Source organism: Formica exsecta, unplaced genomic scaffold (assembly GCF_003651465.1).
Source record: "Formica exsecta isolate Colony F162 unplaced genomic scaffold, ASM365146v1 scaffold4, whole genome shotgun sequence".
In the NCBI taxonomy this organism is placed as follows: domain Eukaryota; kingdom Metazoa; phylum Arthropoda; class Insecta; order Hymenoptera; family Formicidae; genus Formica; species Formica exsecta.
This window is the reverse complement of record NW_021851238.1, coordinates 1284191-1309771: the sequence shown is the minus strand read 5'-3', so window position 1 is coordinate 1309771 and position 25581 is coordinate 1284191. Positions and strand designations below refer to the sequence as shown.

Sequence of the window (25581 nt, the reverse complement as noted above, 5' to 3'; positions counted from 1 at the left end):
TTTTATTTATTATTATTATTATGGCATATAATGCCGCTTTAATTCTTTTTTGACTAGCTACACTAGCTACAGTCTCGCGCAAGCGTCATTTTCCGCAAACAAACTTATCCGCAAGATTGCATTACAGCGGCTTTAGTACCGGCGACACTATTTATTATGGCATATAATGCCGCTTTAATTCTTTTTTTTTTTTTATGACTAGCTACAGTCTCGCGCAAGCGTCATTTTCCGCAAACAAACTTATCCGCAAGATTGCATTACAGCGGCTTTAGTACCGGCTAATTATGCGACACTATTACATGGCATGCCGCACAGGTGTCCATCGTCTTCCTACGCAGCTGCCAATTCCGCAATGTAACGGGTGTCGTAGAGCGATCGGTCGCGTTGGAATAGATCAGAATTTCAAATTAGTCCGCGCAGATTTTGGCAGTTTTTGACGAAAAAATCCTGCCATGATTCATCTCTCGTGCGTAAGCATACACATTTAGATTTCTTCTGAATCGTATAAGTTTATATAGTTGCTATTTTTTAACTACTATTTCTAAGAAAAATATATGTAATAGCAAAAGCATGCGTTGTATAATGACATATATTAATATTAGAGTGCAAATGAATTTTTTTCGTAATTTAGATCTGAATTCGAGCTACTTGTGACCGATGATATCGATTGTATATTTCGGTTTATAATCTTTGCGGGAGAAGAATGTAAGACGACGTAGGATAAAAGAAATTCTTTTCAGGAGGGGATAACGTGGACTTTCCACCGATTAATGCTGAGAAATAAACCGTTATTTGACTTGTCCGTTACTCCTGAATAATGGGTTAGCCAGCCGAGTTTATAAATACGATAAGACATGCCATTGAAAGAGTGAGAAAAGCTTCCGTCTCTCTTACTTGGCATGACGAAGGGGCGAAAGGAAGTTTCAAGAGTAACGCATCGCACCTGCCGAATCTCCACTTGAGAAAGAAATAGAGAGAGAGAATGTATGGTGCGGGTGTGCACTTTTTGACGCGTTTCCCTATTGCCAGGTTCCACGGTCTTTCTTTCGATCTTTTTCCCGTCATTATCGCACGTGATCCGAGTCATAGAAAGTCCAACACCGGTCGCCGTTTTCACGCTCTCATCCAACTTTCTGTCGTTCGATATCGCCGAGATCGCCCCGGCAGGTCTACAAAGAGCGTTCGATCTGGATGCGGGCCCAACTCGCTTATACAATGAATTACAAAATATCCAAGTTTCTGGGAAGGTTTCCGGATCGCGTTATTACGAGACAGAAGTCTTGGCTCGTCTTTCGTTATCGCAAGCGATCGTTACAAAAGACGAGAGGATCCTCTTGGCGCGCGTCGGTCCATTAATAGCGTAAAATTAACGGGGAACCGGCGACCGACTCGCGATCGGTCCGACACGACGAGACGCCCAAGTGTAACGATAATACGTGGCACCTGCAGGTAGAGGCCCTGCCAGGAGGATGGGGGCCCACGATGGGGGAGTGCCACTGCTCTAACATCACTATCATGCAGCTGTTCCACGAGCTGAAGCAGCAGTTCCCCGCGCTCCCTGATCACGTCGTCTCCCAGTGCATCGCCCAGGTATACAGGTGGCCTTTGTCCATCAGGAGTGTGGCCCTATTAAACACACCCTCCTCTTTCTCCCCCCCTCCCCCCGGCTCTGCGTCTCTCAAACACCCGAGAGAGAATCGCTAGAACTAACTCGTCGACTTCCTAATCGCCGCAATAACGACTAACCGCCGGCGCTTAACGCAGTTTATATGATGTACGATTTAACGAGAATTGACAATCATGTCACCCTCTCCTCGCCACCTTCCTCGCCTATATCATGCATCATTGAATCCATTTGCACGAGCGTGGAACCTGTGTGTATCTTATTTAAGTATTATAGGCCGTTCTCCCCACAGAACTCTACTGGATATACTTCTCGCTTCTCGTTTAGATTCTTTAGCCGATTTGGAAATGATTTTTTTCTCGAGAATATAACGTTCTTGCGAATTAAACTTTAGGATAGAAAATAGAGATAAGACAAAAAGGCATGGTTTTTTAAGGATATTTTGGCTGTACAATAGTAGCAAAAAACAGTCAAAATTTAAAAAAAATATATATGTCTTATGTTTATATTGTTTGAAAAATCAAATAAATAAATTCGGATTATAAAAAGAATTAAAGTATCACAAAATAATATGGTTTTTAACGTCTTCGTAAAAGAAAATAGTTGTAATTAATATTTTTTTCTAATTTATGACAAAAACTTTTGATCGTGAATACCCTCTGAAATCAACTGCAAGAAACAAAAAAAACGAGTAATTTACAGAAAGAGAGAGAGAGACAGATAATATTTTCCTACAATTTTTAGTAAATAACTTTTAAACGAGTAAGTGGATCTAAATCAAGTTTTGCACAAATATTTATCAGAGTTTTCTTAATATATGTGAAAATTTTTATTTCGTTGGCAATGTTTTTTCCTTGTCAAATTTGTCAATAAGTGCTACAATATGCGATTTTCCATAAGAATCAATAGTAACTTTAAACTTAAATAATTTCCAAACCGTTAAGAGAATTATGCTTAGGTTTTGCACAGATATTCAGAAGAAATAGTAGAACAGTTTACGAAACTTTCATGCTTTTGTCAATGTTTTGACATATGACACATACGTCTATAAGCTAATTCCAAGTTTAATCGAATCTTAATTCGAGACTTATTAAAAATTAATATAACAGTAAAAATTTGAAAGGGATGTAATAAATTATAATATTTCTGGTTTCCTCAACGTCACCCATGAAAGATTGCATCCAAATCGGCCGAGGAAATTACAAGATATCCGAGGCTTCTAGAATATTGTATATAAATCTTTCTCAGCATTACACATGTACGTGCGATGTCCGGGGATAATTGTAAGCAATCGCGCGACGTGTTCAATTTTGGAACGCGGCGATTTTGGCGAGGAACCCGAAGACAGGGAACGCGAGCTCTGTCGTGCTTCCCGCAATATACATATATCTTCGATATCCGGAAAAATCGACGATTCCTCGGGGAGATGAAGGTCAGATGAACCTACTGACCGTAGGTACATGTGCGTTGCAGAACAGTCACGACCGGGAGATATGCGCGAGAAGCTTGCGGGCCACCCAGGAGTCCCGTCCGTCACCGGGCGCGTTTCCACCGCCGGCCCCTTGCATCGTGGTGCAGCAACAACACCATCAGCCGTCATCTCCGCCGCAACAACGAGAACAGCAACGTTGCTGCGCGATGAATCAGGTCCAGCAGCAGCAGCAGCAGCAACAGCAGCAACTCGGCATCCCGGTCGGCGTCAGGCGTCCCCATCGACCGGCGTCGTTGGACATCGGCATGACACGTCGTTGCATCCCCCCCGTCGTAGGTTGCATTCGCGCGACGTCCACGACGTCGTCGAACCCCGTCGTCGTCACCCCCTCGTCCGCTCCGGCCGCCTGCACGTCGCGCGGCTTCTTCGACGACGGTTGCACCGTCAATAGCAACGGCAGCAACGCACCGTCCGGCTTCGAGCTTAACGTCAACGTCGCCTGCAGCCCCGCGGGCAATCGCGGTACGGATGCTGTCGTTGCTGAAATTGACATCGTATCCGCAATATTTAACGTCGAGTGGAAGGAGTTATAGCGTGTTTAATTCCGTCGATTATTTAATTCATATATTGGATATAAAAAATATATGAATGTATAAAGAGGAACTTTTTTTAAATAATATGAATTATTTTTCTCAGGCGAGATATTTTTAACAAATTTTAACGATATATTGCAGAATAGTTGAGTATCAATATCGAGCGTTAAATATATGTGATACGATTAAGCGGATCTGAAAATTAATACGATGGTATCGAATCAAAAGTGATCGCGGCACGTAAAAAGGACTTTTATCTCGCTCCTGATAATCGTAAAGATAAATAGGACATCTACGGACATTGCGAAGAGTAATTAAGCGACTTGTATAACAACGCCAAGTGTTTTCGTCTCGGAAGACCGTATCGTTACTCTTATTCTAATCGTTATCTTATCGTTACTCCATGTTGCGAATGTTGTTTTGAATATTATTTTTATCAATCGCGCTCACATAAGCTCTCACAATCATCATTCAGAAATTCGAACCAGTTCGCAAGTTGACTTTGACGCAGATATACACCCTCGACTTCTTTTGATTTCAGCCATCGCCTCTAAAATTAGTCAAAAATTATTGAAAAAAAAAAATTTGTAGACGAACGTTTAATTATAATTTTACATCGACAGATTTTCGAACGGTACCGACAATCGGTCCTTGTAAACGAAGCGATCTCATCGTCGTGCCACGGCCTCATTACGCCGAACCTGTCGTCGGGAAGTCCGGGACGCAGATCGATCACACGCGAAGTTATACCTCGGTCAGCTTGACTCTCAGGCCGCCTTCCTCCGAGCCGCAACCCCCGATTGATATCAGGTCGGAAGGATCGAGCCTGACTTACTCGACTTCGTCCCTGGACCCACGTGGCTTTCAGAGTCGCCTGCAGATCAGCATCGGTCCAGGAAACGTCGGTAGCGTGGCAGCGGCGAGGATAAGACCACCGATGGCCAACAGCCTATTACCGTCGACTCAGACGAGTCCACAGCGGCCACCTGGTATGTTTTTTATTTCAAATGTAATATACAATATTACAATGTAATATAAATTTGCCAATAATTTTGGTACAGTTTATAATTTATATACTTAAAAAAAAAATATATATTTATCTAGAAAGAAATTTGATAAGAGAAAATATAATATGTGTAAAGTAATATAATATGTATAATGTAATACAATAAATGAGATATATAAGTAAATAAGATATATAAAATATAAAGTATATATACGTAGGGAGAATTTTTTGATTGATTAATATAAAATATATTTGACTGTTAATTTTAATAAAATTCTGGGCAAGATCTCGTCTAGATTTGTCAAAGAACCTATTACTAAAATTAACACGAATTTTTTTCGTTTGCATCGCTCCCAGGACTTCCGCCAGGACCGCCGAGCCAGCTGCCAAGACCGACGACAACGACGATGAGTGCGCCGACTACACCCTCCGTACCGCCGACAACGAATATCGTCCCAATTTGCAGTCTCCCGACGACGCCTTCCGCACCCACGATGATCGGCATCGTACCTCCCTCCAATGCCAGTGTTGGGGAACACACGCAGTCCACTTCCGATCAGAACCGATCATCGTTGAGTCAAAGTAATGCCGGAACGACGAGCTTTCCGATTCTGACTTTTGTAGCTATAGCGTTGTAGAAGCGCGCGCACATGTATATTTACCTGGAAGTCACTCGGTCGCACGTACTACGCCCACGCACGCAACACCGGGAACGTTATTTACGCATTCCTGACCCCACGCTCCGGGCTATACATAGCCGCACGCCGCCGGTTACAGCTACGCGGACCACCTGATCCGGTTTTTCTAACTACGAGAGTCCGCGCGTTTCCTGGACGTCGTTACGTTAAGCGTATCCATGGCCTTCGCTCTTTTTTTTTTTTCCAATTAACGAAGAAACACGATAATGTTATAATATTGTTTACGACGTACAGAACGCGTTTTTTAATCTAAATGACCCAGATAAAACTGATGGAAGTGCTTTGTCTAACTCATATTATCATCGTGATTAATAAAATTGTAATAAACCAGGCGTAATGTGATAAAATTAACGAATTGCAGCCGCGGCAATGTCATCACTTGCGAAAGTATTTTCTCTCGCGGCAAGATAGAATTAGAAAGTTGTCGTGGTTAAAGTAAGCTTTGAAGCGGTTCGACTCGCCTCTCTCTTGTCTATGTATACACGTCAGTTAAAATTGTTATTGGAATTTTTAGTGACGGAGCACCAAAAGAAGTTGATCACGGAGCAATTGGCTAGGAAAGAAAGGCTCGCCAGAGAATTAAGGGTCGAGAAGGGACGACTTGAAGCAATGAAGAAGGAAGTGCAAGCTCTCGCCAAACCACTGGATCCTTCGGTATCCCCTCAAGTGTGTATAGCAGAAAAGAATGCGCGATATGGTTTCTTTTTAATGCATATTTTAACACAAAATTCTTGCAGGAGCTGAAGAAACGGCTGAGGAGCGAAATATATATGCTACAGATTGAGTGTGACAGGTTGGCCGACCAAGTGGATCAATGGTCAGACAGACGAGGTATCTACTTCTTATTATACTGTCACATATAAGATTATAAGCAGTTTGTAAGCAACTCGAATAATTGTGCTTTCAGTACCATTGGGCGAAACCAACGAGGAGTTTTATCAGAGCATTTATACTGGCCAGCCGTTACCGACAAGACCACTGAATCTGCAACCGCCACCTTTGCCGAGTCAACCCCCAGTGTGGCGATCGGAACAGCCGACAATCGCGAGCGACAATGAACGGGACGGACCATCGTGGGTCTGCACCATGTGTACTTTCGACAATCATCCGCTAATGAACAAGTGCGAGGAGTGCGACATGCCGAGACTGTTGACCCCCAGCGGTAATGCAGGTACAGTGCACGGCAAGTCGCCAGGAACGATGCTATCGACGTTATTGTTGTCGTCGTCTTCGTCGGCAGCGGCTGGTTGTGACCGTAAACCTTCTTCAATACCACTCCAGTCACCCGGAATAGAATAGAGCTAATAGCTCGTTGCCTAACAGCATGTCGTTTGATTTGTGAGATAATTTCCGCGGAAACTTGCTAAAGTTATTTCAAAGTTGATTGATCGATTAAATACTAATCGATCGAACTTTGAAGTCGACGCGGTGAAGTATTTATGTAAAAAAGTGATATATTTTAACATCACTATATTTTTAAGAAACTTTTAACCAGTGTGCTATTATTAAACTATGTTATAGAAATTGTGTACTTAATTATGATTAATTGATCATGTTTTTAGCATAATAAAAGAGAACAAGGCGCGCGGCTTTGTTTTCATTTGTTTGTTATAAATACGTGTGTATTTACTGATTTCGATACCGCATGATTAATTAACATTTTTCATTTACAAATTATATATTTTTTTACGATTTTTCTAAGCACTAACATTGTTGATATAGCGTTGATATTTTCTAGCAAAAAATATAATATTGACTCTAATTTAAGGTAAGGAAAGGCATTTTATGCTTGATAATAATATATAACATTATTTAATTGAATTTTATAGCAATACTAGAAAATGGTTCTCTAATTTTCAGGGGAGACACAAGATATTCATATACGAGTAACGCATCATCACAACTTTTCGCCAAGACGTAAGTATACCCGCTGCTTTTGTTGAAATAATATTAATACTATCTATAAAAATAATTATTTTTTTACTTTTTCAGGTACAGTGCATAGTTGGGTGGTATGACGTGAACTGAATTAGAAATTTTTAAAGAACTGTATATATATAATTATATTATTATTTAAATTAAATAAATTGTAGGGGGGGCTCTAAGCAATTATAGAACATGTGACTAATGTAATAATTTAATTTTTTATTTGCAATTAGTGTGTACATTACGCGTTATTAGTTAAATAGTTCGCTGTAAAGTCTGTTTTCAAGTTGACGCTAAGTAACTAATTGGATTTTCTGACATATTATATTTCTCTTCCTAGAGAGAAACTTTTAGAACATTTAGATTGTCGCGTATCAATGCGCATTAAGTGCCGGTATAATAACGAAAGATTTAACTACAAAATTTTATTATCGTCAGATTCTTACTTGTATAAAAATGATCGCATAATATGTAAAATATAAAGTATATTTATAATAATTGTAATATTTCCGCCATTATATAGCCGTACCCCTCTCCAAATTTAACTTTGTCTCCCGAGTATACTCTCCATAGAATCTTTCCAATTTCTGATTGAACTTTGCATTACGTTCATTGATGTAATCGATATCCGCGTCGTCGTTATGCATTCTGCGCCTGCTATACTTTTCTCTCTTTGCGACCCTGTAAAGAAAAAAGATAAATGTGAAATATGAGTTATCGAAGATGGTGCAATATTGCTGTAAAATTATTAATTTTACTTACTGTTTTTCCAAATTGGTGACCATTTTATCTATCGCTTCTTTTCTATCTTCGTGCAAACCATGCATTATCGTATTTCGGTCCCCATAAAAGGCAGGCCCTAGTTTCTCCTTTGCTTTTTCGTATGCTTCCATGTTTGGTTTGATATTCTTCACCAATCTGTTATATGATCGTATCGCTGCTTGTTCATAATCTGAGAAACCTGGATCCGGATTTTGTTTGCTCCTCTTCTTTCTAGCTATTCTCTCTGCTTCTGTGGCTTCAATATTCAGTAATTTCATTCGTTCGTAATCTTTGCCCTGTAAAAAGTACAAGTAAATTAAGTAAATAGGTTTGTATATCTAAAAGTGTAAAATTCTATCGAAATCTGTTATATTACTTTAGTCTCTGCCTCTTTCCTAGCAGCTTCGTCCTGTATTATCCATTCGGCCTGTCTCTTGCGAGATTCCCAATTGGTAGGTAGCTTATTCCTTTTATCCTCCTCTACAACTTCTTTATGATTCTGCATTCTGGCTTCGTTCTGTTGAATCAATAGAGACGATGTAGACAAATCATGATGATGTTAATAGATTAACACATTCATTCGGTAATTTGGAGTTAGAATAACCAATGGAAATATAAAGAGAGAAAAGAATGTTCTGAAATATTTGATTTCTCAGGTTTAAAATGATGAAGTGACATTGATTATTCCGATTCCAAGAGATTGAATTGCAAAACTTTCCTAAAACATAAAACATCTCTTACAGGCTAGCTTTGATCGATTGCAAACTTACCCTCTTAGCGTGAAGTTCCCTGAGTCGTTTCATCTTTTCTTGATATTTTGCTGACAGCGATTGCGTAGACGATGCACTCGATGCGGCATCATCCATTTTCAAATTGAATCAAATACGATTTTTGAGAAAAAACCACAAATCTTGTCGAATGTCAACGCGAGTAAAATGACGTCGTTTCTCAAGATCACAAAGACCGAGAAGAGCGCCAAATATATCTAGAAAATGTAGACAAAACCACATAGCCATATCTGAAAATTTCTGATCGATCAACTGTCGGTATAATCGATTTCCTCAAACTTATCATCACTTCTCGTTGCCAGAGATCTCGCTGAACACTGAACACTCGAACTTTACGAAAGGCGCCATTATCGTCGAAAGCTCAATACTTTACAATTACAGTGCGCGACGCGATGTAAATCGATCCAGTGAAAGATTCCCAAGCATCGTTCGTCATATCCAGTGGATCTACGTACCGATCGTCGCTGCGTTAAAAGTGTAATTTTACCATAGATCCCTTTACCCCACCGGATCTCACGCGCGATTTATCCTTCCCTCTCATTCCCGTCAGCTCGTTTCCTCCCCTCCTCTTCACATGCCATCTCTCTTGCTCTATTCGGCTCGACTTTCTACGGGCTTTTCGAGATTCCCGCGGGTAGGGCGCGGACAAGTACACACGAGCGGGAACTCGCATACGAGCGCGAAGGAGCAGAGGCGACGCAGCATTGGAGCGCGAGACGGATAAAGCGAGCGAAGACGCGCGTGTACGTGACGTCGCGTCGCTCGAGAGGGCTGAGTGAGCCGAACGGCGTGGTGCGACGACGAGAGGCCGAGAGAGCGCGCGGCATGGAGACCCTGGAGTCGAGCCGCGTGTGCCGTCTGTGCGGCCAACAGTCGGGCATCTCCATCAACATCTTCGACGAGAGTGAGAACCATGTCAGGAAGATCAACGCCGTGCTGCCGATCATGGTACGTTGGTCACGTACCTTCTCTCGTTCGGGCGCTCTCGCTCTCTCCCTCCCTCTCTCTCTCTCTCTCTCTCTCCCTCTCCTTTCCACGGCATCCGTACCTTCTCTCGTTCGGGCGCTCTCGCTCTCTCCCTCCCTCTCTCTCTCTCTCTCTCCCTCTCCTTTCCACGGCATCCATCTCTTTCCTTCCGTCCGCTTTCCCCTTCGCGATTCTCCCTACTGTCGGAGGGTACGGCACGGCGCTTTCGCACGCGGTGTCCGCGGTTCTCGCCCTCTGCGAGGGCACAACCGATACGTTAAAGCGCACCCTCGCACGGTCTTATTGTGAAACGCGAGCTGCGTTATTATTAGCTACGCTTTATATCGTTCCTTTCAATTCTTTCCTCTTTTTTTTTCATCTTTGCTCTTCCCCCTCTCCCTTTCTCCATCAATGCTTACGTGGTCTTTCCGACGTGAAAAAGGGTACCGTAATACACTAGCGTGGCTGGACTGAGGGGGAGGGAGGGAAGGAGAACAAAAGAATTTTTAAGTACGTCGGAATTGACGAACGAAAGGAATAATGAATTCCGGGGCAAAGGGGTGGCACGCACGTGGCTTTTTGTACTATTATTTTTTTTAATATATTTTAATTATATATTTTTAAAATAAATTTATATATATATATATATTAATATATAAATATATATATTTGTATATAAAATATATTGTTTAGAATACGTATATAATTTAATGCATTTGTTATATTTATATTTATAAGAACAAAAATCTTGCAATGTATGTTATAATGGATATATACATAAATAACGAGATTAAATAATAGAGAGATTTAATAATAAAGAGAGTTTAATTTTTTATTAAAGCAGAAAAATTATGGTAAATAAAAGATTTTCAAATTCGTTCATCTTTCGAATGTATAGGACGTTTTATAACATATTTTTGCATTAACTTTATATATTTTAGAACCTTGAATAATTACATCTTTTTATTAACTTAATAAATCAATTTATTTCCATATTTCAACATTTTCATGTACTTAATATCATTTTCGAAATAATCAAAACAATTTTGAAATATCTTCAAACCAGATTATTTGCATATATCTTGTATATGTTATATATTTGTATAAATAATGTATCATGATGATAAATGTCAAGTTAGATTGCTTAATCATTCTGTTTTCGCAAATTTTGAATGTATCGCTTGTACATTTACATTTTTTTTTTTGAATTCTAATTTATTGTGATTTATGATATGATTGATATTCAAATGAATGTAAATACAGAATAATATTTTATTAATATAATGAATATGTATAATATGGAATAAAAGCAAAGAAAAAACGTGTAGATATATCATTGAATTGAATATGAGTTAGAAATAAGCAATTAAACTTGCGACAAACTATGCCACTTTTCGGACCTATTTTGGAGCTATTAGCGAGGTAGTGAGAATACCGCGATAATGTTAATGAACGGAAGTTTTCAAGCTTGTGCAGCATGCCATTTACACATGTCTATCACATACGCACAGCCATTACAAATACGATGATGCACGCTCGATTATTCTTCATTTATTTCCTGCAATTCGACGATATGATCCTATGGCTATCCTGAAAGTTTTATAAAAATTATTCTACCGACAATTGTGCAACAATCGAAAGATTTTATATAATGCAATAACTTTGTTATCTCTTATTTTTTTAGAAAGAATCTTGGAAACATAAATCTGTCGAGGAAATGAGGATTGCGAAAATTAATCTTTGATTAAAAATTAGCTAGATTAATTTTTTCTCAAGCTTAAAATTAATTTTTTGTCTTTGGAGAAAAAAAAAATGGACGAAAGGATGTATGTGTCATATGTCAAAACATTGACAAAAGCATGAAAATTTCGTAAATTGTTCTATTATTTCTTCTGAGTATCTGTGTAAAACCTGAGCACAATTCTCTTAACTTTGGAAATTATTTAAGTTTAAAGTTAATATTGATACTTATGGAAAATCGCGTATTGTAGTATTTATTGACAAATTTGACAAGGAAAAAACATTGCCAACGAAATAAAAATGATCACATATATTAAGAAAACTCTAATAAATATTTGTGCAAAACTTGATTTAGATCTACTTATTCGTTTAAAAGTTATTTACTCTCTAAAAATTATAGAAAATCATTATCTCTCTCTTTCTCTTTTTGCAAATTACTCGTTTTTCTTTGTTTCTTGCACTTGATTTCATGGGGTATTCACGATCAAAAGTTTTTGTTATAAATTAGGAAAAATATTAATTACAACTATTTTCTTTTACGAAGACGTTAAAGACCATATTATTTTGTGATACTTTAAATCTTTTTATAATCCGGATTTATTTATTTGATTTTTCAAAGAGTATAAGCGTAAGAAATTTTTTTTTATTTTTTATTTTGGCGGTTTTTTGCTAATATTGTACAGCCAAAACATCCCTTCTCGGGGGATCACGTCCTCTTAATTCGTATGTACTATGCGTTCTTTAGGTGCACGAGATGGATCTACTGCCAAAGCAGATGTGCCATCGGTGTAGCTACAAGCTGGAGGAGTTACATAAATTCTACGTGGACTGTTTGAAGACGGACGCGGCGCTCAAAAGTCAGTTGTCGTGGATGCGAAAGGACCGGGAGAAGATTAGCGTGCCGATGGTGCATATTGAGAATGTGAAGATCAAGACAGAGTCGCTTGATTACGATGTATATGAGCTGGAACCGCTGATAGAGAACATGGAGTATATCAACTCGATGAATTCGATGGCACTTCCTGCCGATGGAATTCACAACGGATTGACATATGCGACACTCTCGCGTTACCGATGTTGCTGTGATAAGAAGGACCAAAGTAGAGCAAGAAAGACTACCGCGGAATTTTGTCAGAATTATAGAGAATCCGTGTCTAGATGCGATGAAATCGCGAGCGACTCGCGGAAAAGGACTCTCGAGAACACTGCCGCCAGAATAAAACCGATCAAGAGGAACACTTCTACGCAAGCGATGTTTCCAGATTGCCCGCAGAATCGTCTTTCTTGCATCGACGCTGTCGAGAACGCGCGAAATCGTTTAATCACAGATACGAACACCAGAGATGACGTATTCTCCCTGAAGACGCGAAACCGTTCTTATGGACTCGAAGCGGTTTCTAGAAGTCAAGCAACTTCGGAAAGCACGATAGTGCGGAATTTGAGACCAAGGAACAATCTGGTGAACTATGCGTCAAATAAGAGGAGAACGATAGTGCAAAATTTGAAACCCAAGAAAAATCTAGTGGACTATGCGTTGAATAAGAAGAGAATGTCGATTGATGTTGATTCGGGACCATCTGTAACGAACAACTCGGATATTTCTAATCCGAAAACGACGTTTACATCGAACTTTAGATGGACTCGACAGATCAAGGTGGAACAAATGGACGAGTTGGAAGGGCGTAATTTAAGACCCAGAAGAAACGTCGTGGATTATCAGGAACCGAAAATGAGAAAGGTATCGGATTACCGTACGAAGAGACGCAAAGTGGAAGACACGGAGCAGAACTCGAAGCTGCGTTCGAAAAATGAAAATAAATTTGCTCCGAAACTCAAGATAAAGCAGGAAGTTTTGGACGATCTGGAAGACACGGTGCTCAGTGAAACGACCAGCACGATATCTCGATTACCGAATAATTCGCTCGCCGATTTACCCGCGAATGTCAAAGCATTGACGAGGGATAATTATGTCAGCTTACAAGATGACATATCAGATTATTTCAAGTCGAGTCATTCACAATTACGAAATAAATTTCAGCAAGCCAAGCGAAAGTCGTTGTCCAACATCATGAAGAACAGCCTGGTGAAGACGAAGAAGATCTATCGATTGCCAGCGGCGAACTATTCGCCAAAATGTCTGAGAAGTCAGGATGCCTTCCTGAGAAACGGCAAAGCGAGAAAGAACAATTACATGGATTGGTCGGTGAAAAAGTTACAAACAAGGAAACTGATGGACATCAACAAAAGCGCAAAGATAAAGCCAGCGATGGTGAAGCTGGCCGAGACCATTAAACACTACTGCGAGACGTGCGACGTCAGCTTTGCGAACAAGGAATTATTCAGACTACATAGATGCTACTACGATTGATCTTTCCTTACGTGGCCGAATTTCCGAGAATTACAAAATTTACAAGCCATCTAAAGGATATTTGAAAGAGTATGAAAGAAGGAGTTTTTTGGATATCTTCGCTATGTATGAAAGACGTGCGAGAGATTAAGATGTATTTTTAAAATGTGTAAAAGAGAATGATTAAGGAATCCTTTTTGCTTATACATGCATGAGAATGCACATGTACCTATAAGTTTCTATCTAAAGATTATTTTGGCAATTTTCTTCTTAATTTCCGGATATATCGCTTTTGAAATGACAGAAACGCGCTTTGTTTAAGTTTAATATTCTATATTATATAACGATAACGAGAGACGAAATTTTTGTTCATGAAATGTAACAATAGTAGCAATTTTTTTTATTTTTTGCAATGACAAAAAACATTAGTTATATCAGTTATAATCATTGATCTTTTCTATCTTTTTTTTTATTGGAATTTTTTTTGGCCTTTATTAAGATTATTGATACATTTGTGAGCACATGGACAATAAACGGGAAATAACAGATTTGTTTATATCTGTATATATTTTATTTTGTTTAAATATATTATCATCTGTTATTATCTTTATTATATCATTTATTTTGTGAACGAGAATATATATGCATATCTTGTTTGTCGATTTACGTTACATTAAACAATGACACTGTTGCATATGCTTAAGATTTTATGTAAGAAATTCACAAGTCGCCTTCAAAGATTAAGAAATAAATATACGAATATAGATAGAGATCTATTTTATGAAAAACAAAAGATATAAATATATATCGATATATATTTCATGAGAATATGTGATAAATGTATATGAAAATGTATATAAAACGACCGATTTTTTGGAGAACTCTGTGTATGCAGATTAAGGCATATAATATTCGAAAATTGCTTTTTTTATGCTTCTTTGAAATTTTATACATTAATACGATCGATATATAGTTTAACAATATTTTTCTATTTAAAAAAAATCATATTTTATTTAAAAGATCATTTTTTTATTAGGATTGTTGAACATTCAAATTTATCAACATTATGATGGTTAATAAATATACGGATTTGTTAAGTAACTAACTATACTTTAATTTCATTATTATATATTATCAAATATAAAAATTAAATAATATTATATCATTAAATTTGATTTACAATAATAATATTGATATTAATTGCATAAGCTTTTATTCAATCTCTTATTATTGCAAAATGCTTCTCTAAATTATCTGTCCGTTAATATACAAATAAATAAACGTTGTTATTCCCAAAAGATATATCTTTCTCATATCACTGAATTAATTAATAAATGTTATACAACTGCATAAATTATATAATTATAATGTCTGTACAAAACATTATCCTGATCCCACATCACTTCTTATCTTTTCATAAAAAATTCTGTTTCTGATTCATATTTTTTTGTAGCATTATTAAATGTGATAATGTTAAAACATAGCAATACACATATATGACAAATTAAATGGCTATAAAATACTTTGACAAAGAAAATAATTTGTGATCTTACGCTGTGTACTATAATGATTATAATTTATCTTTTTCAAAGATTGTTTTGTAAAAACATTCGTCATATAAATATTTCGCATAAAATGCGATTTTATAATTTGTGCACAATTTAAAGAAATTAAATTTTTGTCAAATGTAATATAAATTTTTTAACTAGTGGCGATTATCTTTTTTTACAAGAGGATTATTTTATTTCCGCGCGTCCCGTTTTGCGTGAGCCGTAGCGTAGCGGCAACCAAACGAATTACAGGTAACAAACAAACAAAAAGTATGGCAGGTGTCAAAGAGTTCGAGGAAGATGACCAATTATATACAGCATTTTGAGTCAATTTTATCTGCGGACGAACAGTGAAATGTCTTCGGATACCGGAAAATCGCCGCGAATCGAAGATGTAAGTTTCATTTTAGTATTATTCATATTCGCAAGCTCCATGGTTGTTCATTTAACCTAAATCTGTCACTGGAATGTGTCGAGCGATATTTCAAACAAATTTGTTTTATTAAGCGAAATAAACGGATGAGTGTTTTATATGTTTAAATTTTTATTTTAGTTGATCTCCTCAGAAGATGATACTTTGGAATCCTCCGTAAGTCTGAGTGTTGGGGAGAATTCGGTGCGGATTAAGAAAAAAATCAAACCTACCAAAGAACAATTGTCGGCTGATAAGAAAGATACACAAGATAAATGGTGGTTGAAGCGACCTGAAACACGTCTAGATGTTTTAAGTGCCAAGAATGCAGATGCAAAGATGAAGCAGTCTCCTACTCCTACGTCGGATGTCAGCTCTTCTATGAAAGAGTTTCTCGAAAAAGAAAGAATGTGCAAAGTAATTGATTAAATCATGTAATGATGTAATAAAATATTTTTTATAATTTATATAAATTTAAGGATAGAATGTTGCGAATACTTTTATTCACTATTGTTTCTAATATATTGCTTTACATGTTTTTCAGATAGTGTCGAAAAGCGAAGGAGAAGTGAAAGACAAAGATGATACTTTATGCGATATACTTGCATCTGCAGCTTTTGATAAATATCCATCAGATTTTGAAAGTAAGATTTTATACAATATGTAAAATTAAAGCTCTTTACAAAACAGTATTTGTATTTGATTGATATGCTTATGTTTGTTATAGATGCTACTGATGAAGATATTGGTAGTATATTGGAAGAAATGAGCAAGATTGCTGATGCATTAAGTCCTAATTCAGGTCCCGAACGTACCAAATCTGGTGATTCCAGTAAGAATCCCACTGAAGAAGAGAAGTCAGTAGAGGAATTATTAGAGGAAGCAGAGAAACTAGTGAGGAAAAACAGTAGTACTTTGTCAAAAAGTATATCTAAATCTGATACTCTAGTACCAGAAAATAATCAAGATAAAAGCCTGAGTAGAGTAAGGCAATTAGAAGCTGATATTTTTCAATTAATAGAGAAAGAGGTTCATAAAGAAACAGAAAAGATAAAGAGAAGTCCGAAAAATGAGAAAAAACGAGAGAACAGTCCTGGATTCGAAATCGTTTACGAAAATCTAAGTAGTTTAAAACCACCAAAGACACTGGAACTTCAAAGAAGAAAGTTTGAGGAACAGAAAGTCGAGATATCGAGTAGTTCCGATTTGGATGATCCGATTGAGAGGCATTCCAAGTCCGAGGAATTAAAGAGCACAAAGAAAATGGAAATGGAAAAGGAGAATCTGCAGAAGGAAATCACGGATGTGGACAAGAACTTTTTCGAAGATTTCTTGAGAAAATCCAAGGAAAAGGCAGAAGGTGGGATATCTGGGAGCTCTAGTTTCGGGCAGGAAGATTTCTCACACTTCTTGAAGCTGCTTCAAGGGCAAAACATGGACAAAAAGGAGCCAGAATCAAAAGAGCCTAATAAAGTCTATGATCTTTTTTTGAAACCTACCAATGGCGAACTATCGACTGTAGAGAATCAATTAGCTAGTGGCAAAACCCCGGAATTTCCGGAAAAAGAATTTTCTGAGATATTAGGAAAGGAATTATCAGACACTAACAATACACACGGTGAACATGAAATTAATGAAAGTGATTCCAGTGTTAGCGAAAGACAATCTAAACGAGCACCTAATTCTCCATCAATCGCGGCAACATTCTTGCAAAATTCTAATAAAGAATCTAAAAAATCTATATCAACAGACATAGACAGAAAAAGTAATAAAAATATAACAGAAGACAATAAAAAGTCTGAAAGTGAATTGTATACAGTGGGATTGACACCAAGATTAGAACTGTTTGCGGATGCAATACCCAAACTCATGGCTGAAAAGTTAAATGAAAATGTGAAAGAAAATGCAGAGAAGATAGATTTGGTGCATAAAAAATCTGTGTGCGCAGAAGGGAAAGTTGATACAAAAATGGAAAGTTTGCATGTTGCCAAAGCATCCAAGACTTCTAGGATGGATCATCAAGAAGTGTCTGGTCACAGTGTTTTGAAAAAAACAACAGGTGTATGTAAAACCGATCGCGTGGTTAGTGCACCGAGCAATAAACAATTGAAGAAAGAAATAAGATTTTGTAAGTCCAAGAGCTATGATCAAATATGCCAGCCTCCTCTGAGAACCTCTCTCGAAAATATCAGAAGTAACAAAGCACTGGATGTGTCCAAGAAATCTGTGAACCTGGTCTCTAAAAAATCACCAATGATAAAACCGAAAGTGCAATCCCGATCAATTTCCAAAACTATATCGAAACATAATACATTTCCGAAACCAAAAATAGATTCTGCTAAAACTGGATCCACATCTAGTTTGCCAGCTGCATGCAAAGGATCTCAGTTGAAATCACCTGACAGTTACAGGAAAAATTTGATGGCTGCTGGAGATTCGAAGCAGATTTCGATGAAACGTGATTGGGAGATGTTATGTCGTGAGGAGAGACATAAGAACGCGCTTCTAAAGCAACAACTGGAATCCGAAGCGAAGCTGTACAAAAGTCAAATCGAAGAAATGCGTACGTCCTTCGAGGGTGAACTATTTGCTTTGAAGAAACAGAATATAATTTTGAAAGCGAGAGTCGACGAGCTTTCTCTGAACGAGAGGCTCATGGAAGTTCCAGCTAAGAACGATACAAAAATCGTTCTTCTAGAACAAGAACTGGAAAAGCAGGAGAACCTAATCTGCGCTTATGAGACCGAAAACAAGAAGTTGATGCAGGATACGAAACGTATGCAAGAGGAGCTGAAGAGTTTGCAATCTAAACAGAAGATCACGGTATCGGAGGCGAACGACATGCAACAACTCACTGATCGGATGAAAGATCTTCAAGAGGAGACGTTGAAGCTCAATCTCGAAGTGTCTGAATTGAAGGAGAAAAATGTTGATTGCCTGCTGAAAAATGACGATTTGACTCAACAGAACAGTTTACTAACGGACGAATTGGAGATGTTCAAGGAGCAGCTGAGAGCGAAAAACAACTTCATCACGGATCGGTTACAAGTGATGAGCACCACGGAGTTAGATCTTAAGAAACAGTTAGAAGATCTGAGTATCAAATTGAGCTCAAAGTCGGAGCAGCTGCGAGTGACGAAGCAGGAGCTGGAGAAATTTCAGCAAAATATACTGCCTTTGGAGAAGGAACTATTGGAACTTAGAATTAAAGAGGGGAATCTCCAGGAGAAGTTGCAAATAAGCAAGAGTCACACCGAGCGCGAGAAACAGCTGACCCAGAAACTCAAGGATCAAGTTATTCTGGACAATAAGAAAATCATAGATCTAAACAGGCAAGTGCGCGAATTGGAGCGTATTCTCAAGAGGAAGAATCCGGATTCGGTTTCGGCTCTCATACTGACTGCCAATTCGGAACAGGAAAAGATCGGTTCCGAGAAAGTAAAACTTTTGGAGGAAAGAATAGCGAGTCTTGAAAACGAGATTAAAGACAAGGAGAATGTCGCGCAACAAAATTTAGTTGACTTACAGAAAAAGTTCTCCGACATGAAGGAAAAGTACGTGGTTCAGATAACGGAGTTGGAGGCGAAACTGTTGGAAGCTACCGCAAAGGAACACAAGTTGTACAATGACATGTTCACACAGACGACAGTCAGGCATGTGGAGAGCAAGAATATGGAGACTAATAAGAGAGATGAAAAAGCTTCAGCGATGGAAGAGAAGAAAGATCAAAAAGCGATGAAGGTTGGACCAAAGTCTCAAAATCCGAAAGAGGACACGCATCTTATCGCCACTATAAGAGGCTTGAAACTAGAAATAGCGAATAAAGATAAAGCAGTCTCGAAGATAACCAAGGAGTATCAGGAGTTACAGAAGACGAATCGTAGATTGCAGAAGGAACGGGAGAAATTATTGAATGATCGGAGGAGCTTCAGAAGCATGGATTTCGATAGGGCGTTTCGAGGAATGAAAAACGGTGAAGGAAACGATCAGAATTCGAATGTCTATCAGAACGGACATGTTTCCGACTCGCAAAGACTGTCGTCGTCGACACCAAAGTTGTATGATCCGATGCAGTATACGGAGAACGGCAAGAACGGAGTTATCAAAAAGTTAACTAACGAAAACGACATTTTGAAAGAAGAGCTGAACAAGATGAACAAGGACTTTATGGCTCTAAAGAGCAAGAGACTATACGATCTGAATCTCTTGCAGGAGGAACACGAACGCGAAATGGCTACTCTTGTGAAAGAATACAGCATCAAGTTCGGAGACTCTAAAGTGGTAAAGTTACAGGTTTGTAATGCTTAGCAGGCACTTGGCTTCTGTCTCTTGTATTTTATTTGCTTTTTATCATCTGGTCGCACAAAATTTAGAATAGATTTTTGCTTGTGTAGATTAAAAGAAATTTTTGCTTTGCTCATATATTCATCATAACATTGAGAATCTTTATTATTTTATAATTTTTATTATTAAGGGCCAGATTAATACTCAGGGAGCGATCATATCGCGCTTAAAAGAACAAATCGAAAAGTTTAGGGACTACAAGGAGCAGGTAGTCGTGCTAAAGGCCGAAAGAGAACATTTGGAGAATAAAGTGAAAACGCTGACCGAGAAAGTCAAATACTTAACAACGCCGGTATGTGAAAAATATTTTTGATCTTTAAGATGGCTCTCTATATGATGTTTTTATTTCAGGGAACGGAACAATTGCAGTTGCTGCAGGATAAAATTACGATTCTCCAGCAACGGCACGAGAGTAGAGAAATGACCTTGCAGACGTTAATTCGCGACTTATTGAGGAACCGATCGCAATGCAAAGACTGTAAGAATGAGAAGGGCAAGAATCGGCAGCTTTGTTACTTTCGGCAAGAGCTCGATTATATTTTAGGAATGCTACAGGAGATCGCTAACGTCCATTGATATCGCTGAATCGAGAAATCGTTTCTATTATCGTACAATGTATCGGATGGTTCTCGGTTCATCATCGAATATTGTGATAATTTTTACAGGATTAAGACTTGCGATGTAATCTTAAATAATTCCCGAGAGAGGCATTAGATATCGAAGGTATAGGTACGTAAATGCGTTTGTTCGCGTTACATTCAGCCAAAATATTTAGTCGATATCCTTCCGTCGACTCTTCCAGGATTTGTGAGGATTATTATCGTTATTAATGCGCAATCTTCTTTCTCACGTCCATGACACACCGTTCGTTCCGCGAGTTCGTGCCTATCAGCGTGGAATTTGCAAATTATTCGGTAGGCTCGAATCACTGCCAAACAAAGGAACGCTATCGCGAACTAGCGTAGTCCAATGACGAACGAACGTACAACTATATTACAATTTTTTCAGATTTTTATCCGTCGTCAATTCTCTTGCCGCGCGTGCAATATCTCGAAGTACTGCCCGCTTTATTAATTAATCGATTTTTATTGGTTTAGAAATTAATTTTTTGTATAATGTAAGTCGTACACATTCTTAAGAGATTAGATAATATTTTCTACTTATTTATTTATTTATTGAGTCTTGAATCAAAAATATTGCGCAGCTGTTTATACAATTTTTTTTTCCATTGATGTTATTACAGCTTATTTTGTTCTTATAACGAATCGTATGACACGATAATTGGTAGGAGAAAAGAAAGAAAGTAGGCAAATAAAAATATCTTCTAAAGAATTTCTTCCAAAGGTGAACGATATCTCTAGTTTTTTACGGATAATTTTTGGAAACTTTGCTGTGTATATAGAGCGTTATAAGAGAGATAAACCGCTGTATTTATTTCGGATAAAACTCTGCGTCGGTTTATTCGCGATCAACGAAGTCGAGTTAATGCGCTCGACTATATCATGTGTATTATCGTATATATTATAAGTACTCTAGTTTATTATTACTGTTGCCAAGCCTAGCTGGTGGTTTAACGATCTCATGAAATGTAGTCATGTCTGTACGCGTTTATAATAAACGCGAGCACGTCACACAAATCGACGTGGCCGAGACTTAAGGACGAGCTATCAATAAAAAGGAATGCCTGATTTTCTGAAACGCTTTCTACGCGTTTTCAAGGCAATCATCTTCCTGAGACTCGGTTACGTCAAACTACACAATCACATTCTTTTTCTAAATAGATTTAAGCTCATTACAGATACACACATAATGTACAAAATCCAAAATTATAACTTTAATAAACTTAATCTTTTCGTCGATAGATCGATGTCTTCTTTTCAGTGGTAGTAGCAGTACAGCAAAAGTTGAAAACTGCTTCAATTCATATTTTTCAATAATATTTAATAATTTGTTAATCATAAAATAATTAACATGCCGATAGCTAAATGTGACAATTAATTTGTTATTGCTTTGAAATACTCTATGTTTCGTAATATAAATTTTTAGGCCGTATATTTTCTGAGTCTTTTTGCATTTTAAATTAATTTTGAAAATTGGGCTAATATCGTATATAAAGTCTAACGTTTATTGAAAAAATATCATTTATCTTAGTTTGATTAAGAAATTATTTGATATAATCTATTGAAGTTTATATTTAAATCGGGCACGAACTTATGCAATCACCTGATATATGACATAAAGAAAATAGTGCGCGTTTTTTTGTAATACTCTAGTATTAAGAAAAAAAAGAGAAAGGGAATTATGTTGAAATAATGAAAGTAGCAAGTTTAACTACGCAATTCTAACACTATTTATTTTCGGACAAAATATCCTAGAGATATATACGACATTTTTGCGGGATACACACACGAGCTGTACATTAATATACATTAATATTTCTGAGTATTTTCGAAAATATCACATACATCGCAACATAACTTTTTAATTCGTGAAATAATAAAATCGATAGAAGCAGAGGTCCAGAAAGTAGCAGTTTTCAGTGCCGTTTTGGTAGCCAATTATCTCTTCCTTTTACCAGACTATGAAACGTTGCATCTGCTGCGCCATGTTATTGCTGAAAAAATATTTTATTTTATTTGTTTTATTATTATTATTATTATACGTTTTATTATATCATCAGTATCTACATCTATTTTAATAATTCTATTCTGTTGTAGTCTTTAATTATAAATTAACAATTATTTTATTTTATTTCACATTCTATATTCTAGAAAATATTTTATAATAATTATGACGTGTGTCTTACCCAATAAAAGCTTTTTTGCCATTATAGAGAGAAAGTCCGTAAACGGTACAAAGTGCCACGATGAAAGCTTGTTTCATAAAGTCATATGTCGTAGGATATTTGAAAAGTTCGTAGTCCATTGATTTGGGAAGGATCTTTGCCCTAATTTTTTCGACGCTTACATCCTGCGAATTTCGTTCCCATTTTGCGGACAATCGATCATTAGATGCAATCCTAGAAATCATTCTCTCTGCAGACAATGCTCGTTGTTCGCGATTTTGTTCAGGAACATGAGAAGCTCTGATGACTCGACGAAGAGAGGCGAGTCGGGATGGATCTTTGACATTCAGATTCGATGATCTATGACGCAATTGTCTAATAGAATCTTTTTCAAGAAATTCGGTAAATCGATTCTCAACTGATCGAGCTACTCGGCGCTCCTTTAGACCTCTGATCTGTTGATCGCGTCGCGCATCCAATCTCTTTTCCAATGAATGAACGACTCTTTTCTCGTAAACTGCTGCTCCGTTCGCTCTGCGATCCATCATTCGCATCGAGATTGTATCGCGTAGTTCAGAGTTACGTTCCACGCGGCGATTTTGCATCCTGGATCCTTCGCGTAATCTCGAGCTGTCGTCGATCCTTCGCTCGAACGATTTTCCTGAATTAACAGTAGATCGTTTTTCCAGAATCCTTCCACGAGAAATTCGCAACTCCGGGTTTCGTTCCAGACGTCGGTCTGTCATCCTGGATGCTTCGCGCAATCTCGCGCTCTCGTCGATCTTTCGTTCAGACGATCTTCGTGAATCGCGTTGGTCTAAGACTCGTCTTTCCAGAGTTCTCCTAGACACTCGTCCAATTTGTTCACGAGATTGCTGCGGGATCCTTCGTTCCTCGCGAGATCGATACACGCGGTTCGTCCTTTCTCGTCGCTCCGGAGTTAAATCTCGTTGCTCCCTTGAAGAATCGTGCGATCTACGATCTCTAGACTCTTTGATCTTCGCAAATTCCCGACGATACATCGAATTACGATCTACGGAACGGGAAGATCGAATGTTTCTCTCTCTTCGTTCCCGACTCGAAATGTCTTTGAAATCGTTAACTGAACGTGCTGGAATAATAATAGAATTATCTCTCACAATATTTCCGCGCGAATCACGTTGGCTCACGATCCTCTGCGAACGATTTATCCTTTCTCGACGTACGTCCTCGGACGGAACTCGCGACGTCATTCGATCGAGAGATCTTCGACCGGTAAGACGATTCTCAACCCTTTGGTGCTCGATACGATTTATTTCCATAGATCGAGCCAAAGATCTACGTTGGGAGGATGATCTAGATCTCTCGATGTTCGAATCAACCGATCTGACTCGCCTATTAAGTGTCTCGCGGTCGAAATCGTTGATACGTTCCATCGATCGAAACTGCGACCGACGATCGTTGGATCTAACGAGATCTTTACGAGAATTCCTGGTGACAATCGAAGCACGTGATCTGCGTTCTTGATTAGCAACTCGATCCAGAAGGGCGCGGCGGGTGTCAAGGGATCGTTCTCGATTTCGGCGATTCAGATTATTGTTACGATCGATGTCCCCTCGTGCGATGTCTTCCGAACGAGCTTTCGGAAGACTTTTGCGATCTTCGCGACGATTCGATCGTTCTGCATCTCGACGTTCGACAGATCGTACTCTACGCTCGCGCATCTCAGATCGATGGTCCAGGCGAGTTCGTGTCAGATCTCGGTATTCGCGACGGACAGCTAGAACATCGCGCGATTCTTGCCGATTGATTTCACTCGGTTCTCGTCGTTCCATCGAGAGTGATCTGCGATCATTTGTACGAGGCTGAAGATTCGGAGAAATTCGTCGGCCCGTCGATCGATCGACGCGATTTTGGCGACGCGCGATTTCGTTGAACTCGCGTCGTTCCGTGGATCGTGATCGGGAATTCGTACGATCGGTCACACGACGTTCCAAATCTCGCACGATAGAACGACGATCGGTCGCACGGTTGGATAAATCCTGCGATCGAGAGAGCCGAGTGGCGGGATCGTACGAGTTCCTGGCGTTGCGGGATTCCACGATGGTCCTAAATCGAGATTCTCGAAGTCGGTTGACGGATTCGTTGTCAGATACGCGAGTCCTGGATCTTGAGAGCCTCTCAATCGCCCTTACATTTCTGGACGATCGTTCTTCAGTCTCCCGCGAACCGATCCTAGACAAGCGATCGAGACTCAAAGATCGAGAGAGCGCGAGTCTTCGAGATATAGGTGATTTGGGTACTTTAATTTCATGATCGTTAATTGGTTTGGGAGCTATTTCCGGCTCGGTAATCAGATGTGCAGGCGTTTTGGCGAAAGGATTTAAGTTTGGACAGGCGTCCACCCTAGAAATAATAATGCTTCTGTAATTTTTATTATAAATAATTTTAAAAAACATATATAAAGATATTAGATATTTTTAGGAAACGTTTATGAAACCAACATGTGCTGCTTGGATACGATTTATAAGAGAAAAAATAATCTGTTTTTGATCTAAAATGCTGCTTATAATAAATTAATGATATTTAAATCAAAAATTAAAAAGGGGTAATAATAATATAAAAAATA

At 38.3% G+C, this 25581-nt stretch overlaps 5 protein-coding genes across 9 annotated transcripts in view; 3 read left to right on the top strand and 2 right to left on the bottom strand.

Annotated features, from left to right (window-relative positions):
• LOC115239920 (TGF-beta-activated kinase 1 and MAP3K7-binding protein 3) overlaps positions 1-7475 on the top strand; it is a 16678-nt gene extending 9203 nt beyond the window's left edge. Inside the window, exons 2-10 of one of the 4 annotated variants that reach the window (XM_029814785.1) lie at positions 1450-1590; positions 3098-3578; positions 4273-4638; positions 5013-5237; positions 5868-6019; positions 6091-6184; positions 6261-6524; positions 7214-7270; positions 7346-7475. In XM_029814785.1, coding sequence (XP_029670645.1) covers positions 1483-1590; positions 3098-3578; positions 4273-4638; positions 5013-5237; positions 5868-6019; positions 6091-6184; positions 6261-6524; positions 7214-7270; positions 7346-7371 — 1773 coding nt within the window. In that variant the 5' untranslated portion in view covers positions 1450-1482 and the 3' untranslated portion in view covers positions 7372-7475. Of the gene's footprint in view, positions 1-1449; positions 1591-3097; positions 3579-4272; positions 4639-5012; positions 5238-5867; positions 6020-6090; positions 6185-6260; positions 6965-7213; positions 7271-7345 lie in introns of those variants that run through there. The other 3 variants (XM_029814784.1, XM_029814787.1, XM_029814786.1) reach the window with 3 other exon arrangements.
• A 6-nt stretch (positions 7476-7481) lies between these two features.
• LOC115239925 (pre-mRNA-splicing factor Syf2) lies at positions 7482-9229 on the bottom strand. Its single transcript, XM_029814794.1, has 4 exons — positions 8812-9229; positions 8418-8558; positions 8042-8337; positions 7482-7960 (listed from the first exon to the last, which is right to left on the bottom strand). Exons 1-4 carry the CDS (start codon positions 8905-8907, stop codon positions 7795-7797), a joined length of 699 nt encoding a protein of 232 aa, XP_029670654.1. The 5' UTR covers positions 8908-9229; the 3' UTR covers positions 7482-7794.
• A 148-nt stretch (positions 9230-9377) lies between these two features.
• Positions 9378-15229, top strand: LOC115239922. Its single transcript, XM_029814788.1, has 2 exons — positions 9378-9777; positions 12281-15229. Exons 1-2 carry the CDS (start codon positions 9655-9657, stop codon positions 13901-13903), a joined length of 1746 nt encoding a protein of 581 aa, XP_029670648.1. The 5' UTR covers positions 9378-9654; the 3' UTR covers positions 13904-15229.
• Positions 15230-15649: 420 nt separating this feature from the next.
• LOC115239919 (centrosomal protein of 162 kDa) lies at positions 15650-22047 on the top strand. 2 transcript variants are annotated; one of them, XM_029814783.1, is made up of 6 exons: positions 15650-15826; positions 15986-16261; positions 16389-16488; positions 16572-20125; positions 20319-20480; positions 20540-22047. In XM_029814783.1, the coding sequence occupies exons 1-6, from the start codon at positions 15788-15790 to the stop codon at positions 20762-20764; spliced, it is 4356 nt and encodes a 1451-aa protein (XP_029670643.1). In that variant the 5' UTR covers positions 15650-15787; the 3' UTR covers positions 20765-22047. The 2 variants fall into 2 exon arrangements, with proteins under 2 accessions (XP_029670643.1, XP_029670642.1); XM_029814782.1 differs by having other exon boundaries at positions 15652-15826; positions 16572-20137.
• A 467-nt stretch (positions 22048-22514) lies between these two features.
• Positions 22515-25581, bottom strand: part of LOC115239931 (zinc finger CCCH domain-containing protein 13-like) — a 4016-nt gene continuing 949 nt past the window's right edge. Inside the window, exons 3-4 of the mRNA XM_029814800.1 lie at positions 22995-25358; positions 22515-22802 (exon numbers count right to left, since the gene is read on the bottom strand). Coding sequence (XP_029670660.1) covers positions 22760-22802; positions 22995-25358 — 2407 coding nt within the window. The 3' untranslated portion in view covers positions 22515-22759. The remainder of the gene's footprint in view (positions 22803-22994; positions 25359-25581) is intronic.

What these genes read in the sequence shown, in the direction of transcription:
- LOC115239925 (XM_029814794.1), bottom strand. Translation starts at nt 8,907, where the DNA reads ATGGATGATGCCGCATCGAGTGCATCGTCTACGCAATCGCTGTCAGCA. An exon ending in GGAAAGAGGCAGAGACTAAA is followed by an intron (nt 8,338 to 8,417) that starts GTAATATAACAG and finishes TACTTTTTACAG; the next exon opens with GGCAAAGATTACGAACGAAT. An exon ending in GTCACCAATTTGGAAAAACA is followed by an intron (nt 7,961 to 8,041) that starts GTAAGTAAAATT and finishes TTTTCTTTACAG; the next exon opens with GGTCGCAAAGAGAGAAAAGT.
- LOC115239922 (XM_029814788.1), top strand. Translation starts at nt 9,655, where the DNA reads ATGGAGACCCTGGAGTCGAGCCGCGTGTGCCGTCTGTGCGGCCAACAG. An exon ending in ACGCCGTGCTGCCGATCATG is followed by an intron (nt 9,778 to 12,280) that starts GTACGTTGGTCA and finishes TGCGTTCTTTAG; the next exon opens with GTGCACGAGATGGATCTACT.
- LOC115239919 (XM_029814782.1), top strand. Translation starts at nt 15,788, where the DNA reads ATGTCTTCGGATACCGGAAAATCGCCGCGAATCGAAGAT. An exon ending in ATATCCATCAGATTTTGAAA is followed by an intron (nt 16,489 to 16,571) that starts GTAAGATTTTAT and finishes TGTTTGTTATAG; the next exon opens with ATGCTACTGATGAAGATATT. An exon ending in CTAAAGTGGTAAAGTTACAG is followed by an intron (nt 20,138 to 20,318) that starts GTTTGTAATGCT and finishes TTTATTATTAAG; the next exon opens with GGCCAGATTAATACTCAGGG.